Source organism: Mus caroli, chromosome 15, assembly GCF_900094665.2.
Source record: "Mus caroli chromosome 15, CAROLI_EIJ_v1.1, whole genome shotgun sequence".
NCBI classification, from domain to species: domain Eukaryota; kingdom Metazoa; phylum Chordata; class Mammalia; order Rodentia; family Muridae; genus Mus; species Mus caroli.
In genome coordinates this window covers 32,779,120-32,795,281 of record NC_034584.1, presented here as the reverse complement: position 1 = coordinate 32,795,281, position 16,162 = coordinate 32,779,120, and the positions used below count along the sequence as shown (strand labels likewise).

The following is a 16,162-nucleotide window of genomic DNA, read 5'->3' as shown; positions in this document are numbered from 1 at the left end:
AGTGCTGGGATTAAAGGCGTGCGCCACCACCGCCTGGCAGCCAGCTCTGATTTTTTAAAGATAGGGTTGTCATGTATTTCAAGCTGGTCTCAGATTCACTGTTTAGCAGAGGACCACCTTAAACTTCTCTGATCCTCTCTACTCCCCGACTACTAGAATTACATATGTGAGGCAGCACACCCAGTTTTATCCTGTGGTGAGGAACAAGCTCAGGGCCTCCAGTGCAATAGGCAAGCCGTCTACAACTGAGCTATTTTCCCGCTCCTCCTCCCTTTGTTTTGAGACAGGGTCTAACAGAGTTGCCCAGATTGGTGCTGAACACTTTCTGTAACCGAGGCAGGCCTTGATCTTTTTCTCCTACCTCAACTACTCTAGTAGCTGAGATTACAAGCCTGTACTTCAGTAGGCACTGGTATCTTTATATAGTTGGTAGACTACATCTCAAAATGTTCATTTTAAAAATGTATTTGTAACGTATTTTGCACTTATCCTTTCAGAATGGTGTTTGGATTTATAAATCTCAGGATTTTGATTGGAATTGCTTTAAATTGTAGAGTTAATTGTATTCATGGATTGGTTTGATGGTCATGCTTACCTTTGATTTCCTGGTCTCTGCAGGAGATAGCTAGCTGCCAGCTCCAACTGACATTTTACCATCTCTCATGCTGCCTTTGCTAATCCAGGGGTCTCCCAAGTCAATTCTGTGGGAAGATAACTAGTACAGCATCCAAGGTTAGCTTTCAAAGGGTAGGGTTTTCTGTTAGTGTTGTTTATTCAGATAGTTTGACAGAGAATAGTAACTTGAAGCAACATCCTTGATGGGAGGCTCTTGATGGGAGTGGTTGGTCTTTTGTTGTTTCACTTTCAAAACCTAAGTAACTGAATTGGAACCTCTTATAGTGAGTATTCCTTCCCCTTTCTTGCTCACTTACAAAGTTATTTCTTTCTTTGTAGTTTAAAAATATGAACTGGCTCTTCCTTGGCAGCACACTCTAGTTAATATTGTTGGGAATTTCATTGTCTTCCTGCATGTGGCCTTGCTTCTTTTTTCTGTTTTGTATTTGTGAAATATGTTTTTTTGGGTTGCCAGCTTATTATCTGCTCTGATTTAGCTTCCGAGTGCTGACTGCTTTGTTCTGCAGCTTCTTAGGGGTTTATACTAGCCACTGCATTTGCATAATCATTTTGTGCTCAAGGCTGGTTCCTATTTATTTTCTTTGTTGAGTTGTTGGCCATGGCTTCAGGTGGTGTACATCCTGCTTTTCCAATCCCACTGCACCAAGCTCACACCTATCTCGAGATGTTACTTAATATAAACACTGCACTTTCGGAGCCTCTGTGAGTGAGGTTCATTAATTCTTTAGATGTCACTCTATTAGCTGTGTCGTCGTCCCCCCCCCGCCCCCCCCCCGCCCCCGCTGTGCTACAGAAGCAAGTTAAGGATGGAAGGAAGGGCTTGTTCTGGTATATGGGTCAGGGTAGGTCTGTCACAGCAGGAAGGCATGGCAGCACCAGCTGTTCCGGTTGCATCCCCAGTCATGAAACAGAGTGAGGACAGCTTCTGCTCAGCTCACTCCTGCTTTTTGTCTGGTCCAGGACCACAGCCTTGTGGACTGGAGCCACCTGCATTTAAGGGTTGATCTTCCACCTTCATCTGCCTACTGTAGAAAAATCAGACATGCTCAGAGATCTGTTTCTACGGTGATTCTCACTCCTATCAAGTTAGCAACCAACACTTATCATCATAACTGCTTTTTAATCCGTCTTAAATTTTTGACATTTAAAAATAATCAGTTTCATGCTGTCTCTTCTTAGTTTGTTTTCTTTTCCAAAATGTATTTGTTACATTTTTTGGTTTGTTTAGAAATTAGTGTTTTGATGTTAGTAAACTAAGATTTACAATCATTGAAAGTTTTTAAGTTATTAACTTGATATTCAGTGCAATTTAAAAGAAAGAGGTTCCTGGCTTGATCATTCCTTTCGCCTCTAGGAAGTTCCATGTTCCTACTCCATACAGTACATGGATGCATTGTTTACAGTAGCTAATTAAAGTTCTTTAACAGTCGTGCTTGTCTTCTGCGTTAGGGACTTCACTGTGACTTTGCCTGCCTGATGTTTCAGTACTTGGTAAACAAGCCTTCAGAAGACAGAGTGAGGGAAATCATTGCTGACGCTGTTCAAATTGAGCAGGTAAGTGCTGGAGTCTAATGTGGTTGGCATATCTCATCGTCACATGACCACATCCTATTTTTGTATTTAATTTTTTTGGCTTCATTTTTGTTTTATGTCCATGGGTGTTTTGGTTGCATGTATATCTATGCTCCACATGCATGCTTGCTGCCCATGGAAGCCAGAAAAGGAGTCAGGTGTCCTGGAAATAGAGATGCATATGGTTGCAAGGTATCCTATGAGTGCTGGAAATCAAAGCCCAATCCTTTAGAAGAGCATCCAGTGCTTCTAACCACTGACCAATCTCTCCAGTCCCTGTATTTTGTTTTTAAAACTTGTTTGCAAGGTTAGATATGATCCTGTGTGAGCTAGCCTTGAACTCCAGAGCTAATTCACACCTCTAGCTGATCCTCCTGGTACTGTGCTAATGTACTCAGAAGCATTTGACTATTAAGTTGTCATTTGTAGGTCAATGTGAGCAAATTTATGTAGTCCAGTTTGACAGTTATGTTAGTGTCTTTTCTATTTCTGTGGCAGAACACAAACTTACAAGAGAAAAGCATTTGATTTGGGACTCAAGATTGCAGAGTCCATGACTATCATGGTGGGGAGCATGGCATTAGGCAGGCATGGTGCTGGTGTTTATATACTAGCTGAGAGTTTATATCTTATCCACATTAGGAGGCAAAAAGGCCTAACTGGGAGTGGCATGGGCTATCCCCAGTGACATACACACTTCCTCTAACGATGCCACACCTAATCATCCCCAAACAATTCCATCAACTAGGGACCAAGTATCAAAATAGATGAGCCTATGGCAGCTGTTTCTCATCAAACCACAAGAGTACTGACACATGATGTATTGAAGTTGTTACCTCAGTTTGCAATTTTGTTAAGTTAGTCTTCATTATATATCAGGGTTTTTTTTTGTATACCTGCCTGGTTTATTTCAGGGCTATATTTTGTTTTAATTTATTTATAAAATTATATAAATATATAATTTAAATAATTATATTTAATGTATCTTTTAAGTATTATTCCATAACAGACATTTTAACTATTGTATATATGTGTGTGTATGTGTGTGTTTGTGTGTGTCTGTTATTTTCTCTGTGCATTGGTGTTTTGCCTGCATGTATGTATATATGTACATATATGTATATATGAGGGTGTCAGATTCTAGAACGGTAGTTTCAGACAGTTGTGAGCTGCCATCTGGGTGCTGGGAATTGAAACCAGGGCCTTTGGAAGAACAGCCAGTGCTCTTATCTGCGGAGCCACCTCTCCAGCCCTTATTTTTATATTCTTTACTATGGAATGGCAGTTTTTGTTTCATAGTTTCAATAACATAGCAGTCTACCTAGCTGAAAACAAACTAAACAGTCACAAAATGAGTAAGTAAGTGACTTAGTGAGGTAAACTTAACTTAGGGCCTGCAAAGCTTTGTGACTAGAGACAACTTGATAATCTACTTACATGTGTTTTGTATCACTCTCAAGAACTAACTTAAAAATGAAATTTACTTACCTTCTTTTTAAAGAGTATGTACTTTATAGGATGTTTTTCATGCTGTGAAGGGAAGGTTGTGCATCTTGGCATCTTCTACCACTTTGAAGTTGAATTTCATGGTTAATGTGCTTCCACTTTACCACTCACTGTCTTTCAGTTGGACTTCAGTTTATCTTCCAACCTCCAAATCCATGTCTGTCCATTCTCATACTCTCTGGAACTGATGTCTCTCTCTCTCTCCGCTCCTGTTGCAGTCATGCTCCCAAGGTGGTGGTCTTTGTAGAGCTGTCTGTATACTGCAGGATAAAGCATTCTCCTCTTCTCTTTTGTGGAGATCTAGGAGCTAGGTCCTATACATTAAAGGATTCAGTAATGTGCTATTTTCTACTTAACTTTGGTGCCCCGAGAATGTGAAATCATACGATTAATACCCAAACATTTGTAAACAGATGACTATCATGTGTCATGTTAAATTTATTCTGGCATACCTTGCCTTGAGTAAAATCAGTGTCTAGAGTATGAATACTACTAAACTCCTCCATGTTAGTCACTTCCTCCGTGAGAAACTTAAGGGAAGAAGTACCTATTTTGGTTCATGGCTCAGAAGTTATTGTCATAGCAAAGAAGGTTCTAGTAGGAGCTTAAAGTACAGCTTGTTTAGATTTTGGCAGACCAGCAAGTAGAGTTGGGATGGGGAAAAGGCCTTCAAGCTCACATCCAGCGAACTATTTCTGCCAGCCAAGTCTCAGCTCTTAAAGGTTCCATGGCCTTTCTACACAGGTAGGGACCAAATGTTCAAACGCATGAACATGTAGGGGTCATTTCAGATTCCAACCATAATACTTTATATTTGGGAAATGTATGCTTATTTTATTGTTATCTTTTTGTAGCTTATTCTGATTTTGTTTGCATTCCAGGAGTTTTTAACAGAAGCCTTGCCTGTTGGCCTCATTGGAATGAACTGTGTTTTGATGAAACAGTACATTGAGTTTGTAGCTGACAGATTACTTGGAGAACTTGGATTCTCAAAGGTAAATAAAGTGTTTTAAAACATGTGACTAGTGGTTTTAGTTACTGTTCCATTGCTGTGAAAAGATGCAAGGCAACTTATGAAAGAAAACACCTAGTGGAGCCTTGTTTACAGTTTGAGAGGGTGAGTCCGTGGCTCTCATGCAGGGAGCAGAGCAGAAGGCAGTCAAGCCTGGTGCTGGAGCAGGGGCTGAGAGCTACATCCTGATCCATCATAGACAGGAAGCAGAGAAAACAACTTCAAAAAACACATCCACAGTGACACACCTCCTCTAACAATCCATACTTCCTCATCCTTGAACAGCTCACCAGCTCAGAACCAAACATTCAAATACATGAGCCTCTGGGGTCCATTCTCATTCAAACCACCATACTACCAATAAAATGTTATAGGCAAATAAGGTCTCTAAAGTTAATTTTACTAAAAGTATTGGAGTCTACCAAAGGACCCTCACTCACAAAGACCACAGAGACTGCCATCGCTGCAAACCACAAGAGATTTTTATTAATCCAACATGTCCCGTCCCCCCCCCCCGCCCCGTCTCAGCACGCAGGCCAGAGGAGAGACCCCAAATGAACAAAGAACACACTTTTTACACCTTCTAAGGGGAAGATTTAGGCAACAGGGTAGCTGGCTTATTCTTTTGTGTGTTTTGTTTTGTTTTGTTTTTTTGAGACAGGGTTTCTCTGTGTAGCCCTGGTCATCCTGGAACTCACTGTGTAGACCAGGCTGGCCTCAAACTCAGAAATCTGCCTGCCCCTGCCTCCTAAGTGCTGGGATTAAAGGCAGGTGTCACCACTGCCCGGCTAGCTGGCTTATTCTAATTGGTGTAGCAAGTAACCCTTTCAGGCATTGGTTGGTTTGTATAGGGTGACTAAGTAACCCTTTGGCCTAGTCCCTCACTCTGCCCGCTCTTGTGGTTTTTCAGCAAAGCAGCAGAATGTTTTGAACTTATGAGTCAGCTAGTAACATCACAGCTATTATGTCACGGCTATTAACATCAGGGTAATTCTATCGACAAGGTCAGGGTGCTTTGTGGTTTTTTCAGAATTCAGTGTAGGGTGGGGTAGGGGAATTTTTCTGAAAACTGTTATTTTTGTTATGGTTATTATTCAGGATCTCTAAACTTAGTCCTCAGGGTGGTATAATAATCTAGGCACTATCTGAACCAAAACACAAGAGTCATTCTGACCACAGAAACTATACAATCTGGAAGTCCCTTCAGAGTGGGGAGGGGCTGGGTGGTTTTGAATTTATTTTGGATTCTACAAAAGCATTTGTAATACATTAATCTACTTTTAAAATACAAGGGACACATTGGATGTGTGATGTTTATCTGTAACTCTAACATTTCTAAGGATCACAAGTTTGTGGCCAATCTGGGGTACCTGCCCCATCTCTGATAAACAGACAAATACATAAAATTTGTAGGACAGAGACTTGTTTTATAAGGAAAAAATCGCTTTGCAAAATCCTTTGAAACTTTAAATGAAACTGGGAACAGCCATCAGAAACCCTCAGTACCTTAGTGGAGCAGTGTGGCTGTAGGTGACTGTGAAGTGGAGTCCTGCCCTCTGTATTTTGCCATTTTGCCCTTGCTGTGAGATTTAATTTGGATTCTTTAGAATGTCTAATGGCATTTCTTTTCTTTCCAGATTTTTCAGGCAGAAAATCCCTTTGATTTTATGGAGAACATTTCATTAGAAGGGAAAACAAATTTCTTTGAGAAACGAGTTTCTGAGTATCAGCGATTTGCAGTCATGGCTGAAACCACAGATAATGTCTTCACCTTGGATGCAGATTTCTAAAGCCCTCCTCATTTAAAAAAAAAATCAGTAGAATTTGGCTGGGGTAGTACATGCTTTGGTCCAGTCCTCAGAGGAAGCTGAGGGCAGGTGGATCTCTGGGTTTGAGGATGATCAGGGATACATACTGAGATCTATCTCAAAAGCAACAGAACATTGAAAACAAACAAAACACATGGAAACCTGTTGTTGGTAAATAGCAATCTATTTTTGTCTTTTTGAAACTTTGAGTATCTTATTTAAGGGAATGAGAATTTGAATAGAAGGAAATGTAAAACTAAATTCTATATGATTTGATTTTATCTAAATGTACTTAAGTTTATTTATACAATGAAAGTGTGACCTATATGTCTTTTTTTTCCTTTTTGTCATAAGCACTTAAGATGGCATTAAGAGCATAGACTTAGGAGTCAGGTATGAGCTTGACATTCTGGCTTACTCCTTGATGTGACCTTGGCAAGTCAGTTAATCACTGTAAACGTCAGGATATTTATCTGTAAAATTTGTATAATAGTAAGTCCCAAGTTCATGGAGGTGACCAGAGGGTTAATATACAGAAATAGTTTGTTTATCTAATACTTTTATCTCCACTACCTCAACTGCTAATTAATATTAGTGAGAAGATCAAGTACAGTGGCATTGTGATGCAGTCCCCTCCTCTCCAGAGTGTGACTGAGGGGTGGATTGAGATAAAGAATTCATTAAATCTTTGTGTTTTTAATGTTTGCAGGAGGAATATAAGGGTCTCCTTAGAGAGATCGTAATTCTTGTCAACTGCTTTGAATTCATTAATCTGCAGTAAAGAAATAATATATAGCTCTTAATTGCTTAGCGTGGGAGGCTTATGGAGTAGTAGACTCCAGGTTACCGTGGTTGTGGATCTTGTAAGCCAAGTGATTCTTCTTTAGGAATTAAAAGGATAACTGTTGCCAGGTACAGCCCAGGGATGTTTAGAACCTGGATTGATGGGCATTTCTCAAAGTTGTCTTCTCAAAGCTGGTAGATCTTCCAGAGTTCTTGTGATGGGAAAAGAGATGCAGTCAGTGGACTTGGGGAAGGCTGTGCATTCCATCCCTGCCTAGAATGCAGTCAGCAGAGCAGCTGCCCACATGTACACAACACAAGGCTGTCAGCACCTCCCACAGCTACTGAGTGCACTGGGGAAAGCTGGCCTAGAATCATTTATACACACTGGAAATGGAGAAAAGAAGGAAGGTGGGAGGGACTAGTGAACCATTTTGGATTTGTGCCAATCTGAGAAAGCGATTTAAGGTTGACGTCATCTTTCTATCCTTATACTCTTAAATTTCTACACTGTTATAAAGGAATGTTCTTTTAATGGACTGTCTATAGGGGAGATGGAAGTCTTTCTAAGAAAGATGCAGAGAGGCCAGGAGCCAGGACACCTGGGCAATGTGCCCTTCCTCATTTTCAGGAAAATATCAAGAGGAAGCCTAAACCCCATCAAACCCTGGTCCCTTGCTCAGTAAAGTTCCTGCTACTCAAGCATGAGGTCCTGAGTCCAGATCCCTAGCAGCCCCATGAAAACCATAGCACACACTCACACACCACCTGTACACTCACATGTATGCACACACACAAAGTACAAATAAAATGATGGCAGCTGAAAGTCAGAGGTTTATCTCTGTTGAAGTTTTTATTCTATTTGCTCTACAACTATCTGATCAAAACTCAGAATCCTAAATGAATGCAAGCCATACTTCCATTGTTAAAGGGAGCACCAGAAATGAAACATTTTGGCTTTTGGTCGTTCTGGCTTTTGGCTATGTGCTTCCCATGTGTCATGTTATCACCCAGTAGCCCTCTAAGCATGACAGAGTAGCTATTACTAAAACATGGAGAGAAGAAGGAAGGCATCAGAGAAGCTGAAAAACTTAACCAAGACTTTACAGGCACTGTCCTATAATATTTTGAGACTGTTACATCCTTTAAACTTCATCCATCATGATTTATTTTGCCTATTCCTTTATTAATTAAACTATTGCATACTACTATAGCAGAGTATCAAAATATCATAGAACTCGGGGTATGTGGGTAGTATATTCCAAGGTATTTATCAACTATTATACAAAAACAGCTAAAAATTAAATTATCACAGACTGAAAGAAAACAGTTTTAAAGGTGTACATTCTCAAAGTTTTAAACCCGGTTCTTTATAAGTAGTGACAGGAACCTTTATGTGATACATATTAATAGTAGCAATAAGCAAAACTGTATTTGAAAGAAGTCTTAATTCTGAAAAGCTGAATTCTTAGTACACTGTTACATTACTACTCTCAGTATTCTGTGTCCCTTCAGTGCCTCCAGGTTGCACATTTATTTATTATGTTTAGTATTTTGGCTCTTAGATATGGAAAAATCAAGTTATAAAATATCTTTTTAATATCTCACAGATAACAAAAAAATCAAGATAATGCCATCTCTCTCTCTCTCTCTTTTTACAGTACATGCGTTTCAAAGAAGCGCAATTTGTCATAGAGTTATGTTTTATATTTCAAGATGATAAACAACTTTGTTATGACCATAGTTAAGTGTTTCAACACCTAGAATCGTGATGTAGAGGAACTTTGGATGAATTTTTTGCAGGGCTAAGTTTCAATAATTAAGAGTTATTTTTGTGGCATAGACCACTCCCAGCCATATCTTATTATTTGAGCCTGTTACAGCTGTTTCATTTCAAACTCTCCAGATTCTGCTTATGTAGCTACTTTATTATGTTTATTTTCCTTCTTTTAGTTGGTGTCTCATGTGGTCTGGCCTGGATCTCACGCATAACCCTCCTGCTTCAGCCTCCCAGTCCCTGGGGTTATTGGTGTGTGATGCCATGCCCAGCTACCACTTTATGTTCTGTGCATGAAGAAATGTAGTGTTCATATTTAAAAATAATTTAATATTCAAAATTTTGTATTTTATATTTAAATGTTATTATGTCATTTTCATAGACTCCAGATTTATTTTTCACAATTAAGCAAAGAGTCCAATGTCACCTCATTGATACAGAAACTCTTGATGGGCTACATCCAGGACAAATTAGTTCTAAAGTCAAAAATCATGTTTTGAACTCACTGAGGGAGTTGTCACCCAGCTCAGACAGAACTTGGGGCTAGTAATGATCATTTAACTAAATTACTAAATATTTAAACAAGTTTATTAGACATGGTGTTCCTAAATATATTTTGTTAAAATACATTATGGTAGTAAAACCAATTCTGCATGTAGAGTTTGAGGTTTTTTTGCTCTGAAAAATTATGACTTTTAAAATAAAGTTTATTGAAATAAATTGTGTAGTTATATCATTTTTTACATTTTTAAATGGGTAAGACAATGTTTTTGGTTCATACAGGCTCCCTCAGTGTCAACCAAAGGGAGTGTATTGTATTTCTAATTGTGTGTTCAGGTCAGTACAACACATTTATATGGTTTGTTCAGGTATTCAAGCCACCACAGTTCTGACATCTGCCTATGACTCTCACACCCGTCACTCACCCAGGCCCATACCCTATCTTACTCCTTTTGTTTCATTTATTTTCTTCTAAGACCCTCTAGACCAGCAGTTCTTAACCTGGGGGGTCACAATCCCTTTGGCAAACCTCTAACTCCAAAAATACTGCAATAACAATTCCTAACAGTAGCAAAATTACAATTATGAAGTACAAATAAAAATAATTTTATGGTGCTGGTCAGCACAACATGAGGAACTGTATAAAGAGTTGAATCAATAGGAAAGTGGAGAACTACCTCATCCACCACATTACTACCAATTATTATTACCAATCTCCTGAACTCTTTCTCCCCTGTATTTCATTAAGTATAAACAAATCTAACAAGTTCCCCAACTATTCCAATGGAACAATCCTAGTTTTCTGTGTCTGCCCAGTAGCAAGTCAAATGCTGTAAAGAAAAGGTCATAGAATAGGGTTGGTGAGATGGCTCAACAGATGAAAGTGCTTGCTCTGCAAGCCTGGCGACTGGATTAGATCCCAAGAACCTACATAAAGATGGAAGGACTGACTCCCTGATGGCTGTCCTCTGACCTCCACCAATGCCCTGCAATGTGCACTCCCACACTCCCACGCATACACAACAGTAACACATCAGAATGCTTAAGAAGTCATATAATGGATCAAAGTAGATTAATTCTCTATAAACTCATGATTGTCTGCCTCAACATAACACAATCTGGCAGTCCTACTGCAGTCGTCTGGTAAATCTATTCTCCATTCTCCACTGTCTTAATTGGGCTTTTAATTGCTGTGATGAATCACTGTGACCAAAAAGCACGCTGGGGAGGAAAGGTTTACTTGGATTACACTTCCACAATACGATTAATCATCAAAGGACATCAGGACAGCAACTTAAACCCCGTAAAACCTAAAGGCAGGAGCTGATGCTGAGGCCATGGAGGGGTGCTGCTTACTGGCTTGCTTAGCCTCTTTTCCTTTCCTTTCCTTTCCTTTCCTTTCCTTTCCTTTCCTTTCCTTTCCTTTCCTTTCCTTTCCTTTCCTTTCCTTTCCTTTCCTTTCCTTNTCCTTTCCTTTCCTTTCCTTTCCTTTCCTTTCCTTTCCTTTCCTTTCCTTTCCTTTCCTTTCCTTTCCTTTCCTTTCCTTTCCTTTCCTTTCCTTTCTTGGATTCATGTTATTTTTTTATTTTCATTTATTTGTTTTGTTATGTACACTGTTCTGCCTGCATGTATGCCTGAAGGCCAGAAGAGGGCATCAGATCCCATTACAGATGATTGTGAACCACCAGGTGGTTGCTGGAAATTGAACTTGGGACCCTGGAAGAGCAGCCAATACTCTTAAACTGCTGAGCTACCTCTCCAGCCCTCAGCCTACTTTCTTATAGAACACAGACCTAGCAGTCCAGGGATAGTCCACACACGATGAGCTGGGCCCTCCCACATCAGTCATGAATTAAGAAATGCCCAACAGGCTTGCATGCAGCCTGTACTATGGAGGCATTTCTTTTTTAATTGAGTTCCCTCCTCTCAGATAACTTTGGATCATGTCAGGTTGACATCAATCCAGCACACCCACCACTGTTTTTTCATACTTTCTCCTTAGCTTCATTCCCAAACCTCTGAGCACCGTACTCTTTGTGGGCTTTTGACACAGAGATTCATAAAAATTAGCAGAAGATTTGACACTATAGAAACACTAAGTCTAGAACCTAAGAAATTGGCCATGGAATTCTGTATAAACAACATGACTGCTCTGCGGTCTGATAAGGGGAATGTTCTTATTTTAGATACGAAAAACATATCAGCCAGAGGCTTCTGGGAGAATCCAGAGAAGAGAGAGAAACTAGTAGAGTGGACATAGCTAGGGGAATGTATCTGGCCAGAAGAGATGCAGGAGCAGAGAAAGGGGGAGAGGAACACAGAGGGAGGGATGGTGTGGAAAAGCAGAGAGAGAGGAGGAAGAGGGAGATGGGGTTTGGAAGGGGCCAGGCAAGGGAGCAGAGCCCAAATAACAGGGTTATAAGGAGAATGAGTAGCTAGAGGGAAGACTGAGTTTTGGAATTTTAGGGGAGGAAGGAGGTGAGAAGAGCTAGGATGCTATTATAGACTTTGAAGTGTGTAACTTGTACTTGTGATACTGAGGGAGCCTGGAAGCCAGCATGAACTTGTATGCAGATAAGCAAAATGGATAACTATTTGTCCCTTCTGCCTTTTGAAATGAGGAAATGGAGTTTCCTTTGAATCTGACATTGTGATAAGGGACAATGTAATCTCTTCTGTAACTGCTTGTCAGCTGAAATTAGGATGTTGTTATGGGGGCCCAGGAAGGCTGGTATATGGCTCCAGCACCAGACTGGGAAGTATTTAGGCAAGAGCAGGGGAGATCTATTTTGCTGTCCAGGTTCTGAAGGACCACCTGGGGTGTCAAAGGACAGGCTGCTTTGGAGCAGTCTCAAGTGTTCATCTAAAGCAGGGGCTCAAGCCAGTAGGCAGTGGTTGGAGACCTGAGAAATTTTCATCAGAAGCATATGGTTTACTTCGTCTGTCAGCAAGCCCAGAGATCTCTGGTTCTCCAGAACCACTTGGGGCTGGCACATTGCAGGCAGTTTTGGAGCAGTTTGCAGGCCCTGGTTGATTCCTGGATGGTGTCTGTCGACTGAGTAGAAATCTACTGAGGCAGATACAGTCTAGGGATACAGATAGGGACAGGAGGTGACATTCAGGAGCTTAGAGGAAAATCTTTGTCTTGGGTATACACTTGAGACTTCCAGGCCTGTGGTCCTGATAGTTGGAGTGGTGGTGGTGGTAGGAGTCCCAAACCTTGAGGAATGATAAAGCCCACCTTCAAGGATAGGTAGTAGATAGGAAAGCTTAAGCTGTTGACTGACAGGAGGACTTCTCTGGAATCAATTTGACCTATACAGGTGGATCTGGATCCAAGTCTCAACTTCCTGGAGCTTACATGGATTTTTGAAGTTTACAAAAAGAGGATAAAAGTTCTAGATTTATTAGCATGACTACTGTCTGTCATATGCACTGAAATCCTCAATGTAGAAAAGGCAGTTAACCAGTGTTCTTCACTGGAGTAGACTCACGCCTTTAAATCAGAGCAAAAGCCTGGGGACCCAAGAGGATGGTTTTGTTTTGTGTTAAGTAAGGACAGTGTTTTCCCTCTGTCCAGAGAACTGGATACACACACACACACACACACACACACACACACACACACACGGGACTCCTACAATGTGTGTGTGTTCATGTATGTGTGTACACAGGTGCATATGCACGTGTACATTGAATGTCTCAGCATGATGAGAAACACTTTAAAGTCTATACTCAGACTTAATTTATTTAAGTTTCTGAGACTGTGATTATAGTAGTCACTAGTGCTTTACCAAGGCTAGGTTAATAGCTTGTCAGAACTCCGCTGATCAATATGTTAAAACTCTCACCTTTAAAAAAAAACTTTGAACTTTTAAAATCATCATGTATCATTAAGTCTCACTTTTACATACCTTAAATTACTTCCTTAGAGCCTCACAACTTACATAAACTTGCACATCCTCAGACCTTTACAACTTGCATTTACACATATTAAATCATGTTCTTAGACTCTCACAGCTTAAATAAACTTTAAATCTTTCTTCCCCATCCAACCGTTTACTGCTAGACATAGGTGGTCGATTACTGAGAACACATGCTGAAAAGCAAGTTCATATTCAGCAGATCTCTCTGAGAAGATTGAGGGTCATCATCTAATGTGTTCAGTATATCTGGGTTTAAACAAACTTTGTTTTAGTTACACGCTTCAGTGTTGTGGTAAATATTATTTGGGGGTTTCTATCCCACCTTAGATCATTTAGTTCTCAGTTAAAAAACACAAAGTCTTTATACTTATAATAAGCCTTAAAGCACTAGAGCTGGGCAGAAATCAACCCTCTGTGCTGCTTCCCTGTCAATAACTCTGAGATATCACTGGTTATTCTGCCTGGCTTTCTCCTAGTCCAATAGGCTGTCCCCCATGGCCATGCATTCATGATCTGCCTATCCCTTGGTGACTTTCTTTCCCTGTATTCTTTCTTCTCTCCTTCTCATCCCAGCCTGAGACTCCAAGCCCCAGAACTTTGCTCTGTTCTGTCCCTTCTGCCCAGCCCAAGCTATATACATTGTTATTAGTCAGGGGTAGCCTGGGGGCAAGGTTTACTCAACAAAAGTTGTAATATACAAGGATCTCTTCATCTTACAGCATCTTTGGGTACATACAGAATTTAACATTTGAAAATATATTAGCACCAGACCAACCCACTACACTTCAGGCTTAACCTTGACAGCATATTCAGAGGCTAAAAGTTGGCCCTGTAAATAAATTACATTTGTCCTTAGCACACATTGAAGCATTGGATCATTTATAAGATGACTATTAACGTCTGTGTCATAATTTATCAGTTAACAGTTTATAACAAGATTTTTAAGATTAGGATTTAAAAAAAATAAGATTAGGATTTTACAGTTTTATCCCTGTTAAGTTTGAGTCTTAAGAATTTGAATTAAAGACCCTTTAGCATCAAAATAAAACTTTAAAACATATATAAAGTCCACAGAGAGACTGGGAAGTTTATCTTCATGATCTTTTTATAGTGTGCCTCTACAGAATATCACAGTTTCTTGTATGACTCAGTTTATCCAAATATCTAAAGTGTCACAAAGTTAGCAAAGACAAAGAAACCAGATGTGCATCTTTAAGTTAGTTTCTGCAAGTCTGGATAGACCTTAGGATTTATAAACCTTATTTACCAAACAGACCTCTTCATGCAACATATGTTGTTCTTTATCTAAAAATTTCTAGAAGCTTTGGCGTTGAATACAACAAAGACAGATGTGGCTAGACTTACATCTCTTAAGTCAGTGTCTGCTAATTTGAGTAGACCTTTGTAACCTTAGAAATGTATAAACATTTTTTTATCAAACATACCTTATTCACCAAATATATGTTTTTAGTAAATCCTAATTTTATAGATAAGATTGAATCCAAGTTACATGTACAGTGTGCTGTAGCATACCTACTTTTAAAGCAGGAGTTGAATCCAACTTACATATAAGCATGCTCTAGCTTGTATAATACCTATGTATAGATTTTTAAACCTTCTGTTATATATTTAAACTTTTTATTGATTGTTTGTGAATTTCTCATCACATAACCCAATGCCATTCATCTCTCCATCCCTTCGTATCTGCCCTCTTCAACCCTCCCCCCATAAAAAAAGAGAAAATTAAAAATTAAAAACAACAGCAACAATAACAGAAGATCCTGTTGTGGAAGCTGTGGTGTGTCATAGTGTGTTCCACAATATACCCTTTTTTCTACATGTCTTTACTTGCAAATATTTATTGCAATGAGTTATTGGTCTGCTCTCATCTGCTCCACAATCAATACTGGACTCTCACCAGGACTCCTCTCCAATATCCTGTTGTTGCCAGGTGTCATGGAGATACTGCAGCTTTAAATTGGCTGGACCAGCCTGTTCACATACTCCAGCAGTTCATCAATGGGTTAGATGTTGGAGTGGGCCAATCAAAGCCTTGGATCTGGGCCTGGGTGGTAGCTGATTTGGTCAGCCCACCACTTCTTCCATACCTACACACCAGGGTCAGCTCTCCAGCAGTATCCTGGCTAGACCATCCAGTGCCACAGCCAACAAGGGGTGGGGCCAGTTCTCCCACTCTCATGTTCTTGAGCCAGCTTACCTGTTCCTTCACCACCAGGGCTAGCTTGACTGTGTTACCCAGGTGAGGTACAGGGCTCACTTTCCCACTCTCCCTCTCATTGCAGATGAGGGGCAGGGCCAGCTCTATGGCATTCATGCCTCTTGTTACAAGTTTTAAGCTATCTTTTTTGTTGTTGTTAAACCTTTTATAGACTTTTAAAATTATACCCAAAAGAGAGCTTACAAATCTTGAGATAAAGAGAGTTTACATAATAGTCTTACAAATTTTGAGATAAAGAAAGTTTATATTTTAGAAACATTTTTAGAGTTAAATAAGAAGAGGAATCTTTACATAAAACCAAGAAGAGAGTGTGCGGTAAGAAGCAGGCGTTCCTACAGGGAATAGTTTACATCCGAGCTGTTCTACAGCATGCTCAGTGCCTTTTCTTTTCTTTTTTTTTTT

General features: G+C 39.8%; 1 protein-coding gene across 1 annotated transcript in view; it reads left to right on the top strand.

The window, feature by feature from the left end:
- The window catches only part of Rrm2b (ribonucleotide reductase regulatory TP53 inducible subunit M2B), a 34,032-nt gene extending 24,261 nt beyond the window's left edge, over nucleotides 1-9,771 (top strand). The window contains exons 7-9 of the mRNA XM_021183765.2: nucleotides 2,086-2,190; nucleotides 4,596-4,709; nucleotides 6,364-9,771. Coding sequence (XP_021039424.1) covers nucleotides 2,086-2,190; nucleotides 4,596-4,709; nucleotides 6,364-6,516 — 372 coding nt within the window. The 3' untranslated portion in view covers nucleotides 6,517-9,771. The remainder of the gene's footprint in view (nucleotides 1-2,085; nucleotides 2,191-4,595; nucleotides 4,710-6,363) is intronic.
- The last annotated feature ends 6,391 nt before the right edge of the window (nucleotides 9,772-16,162 follow it).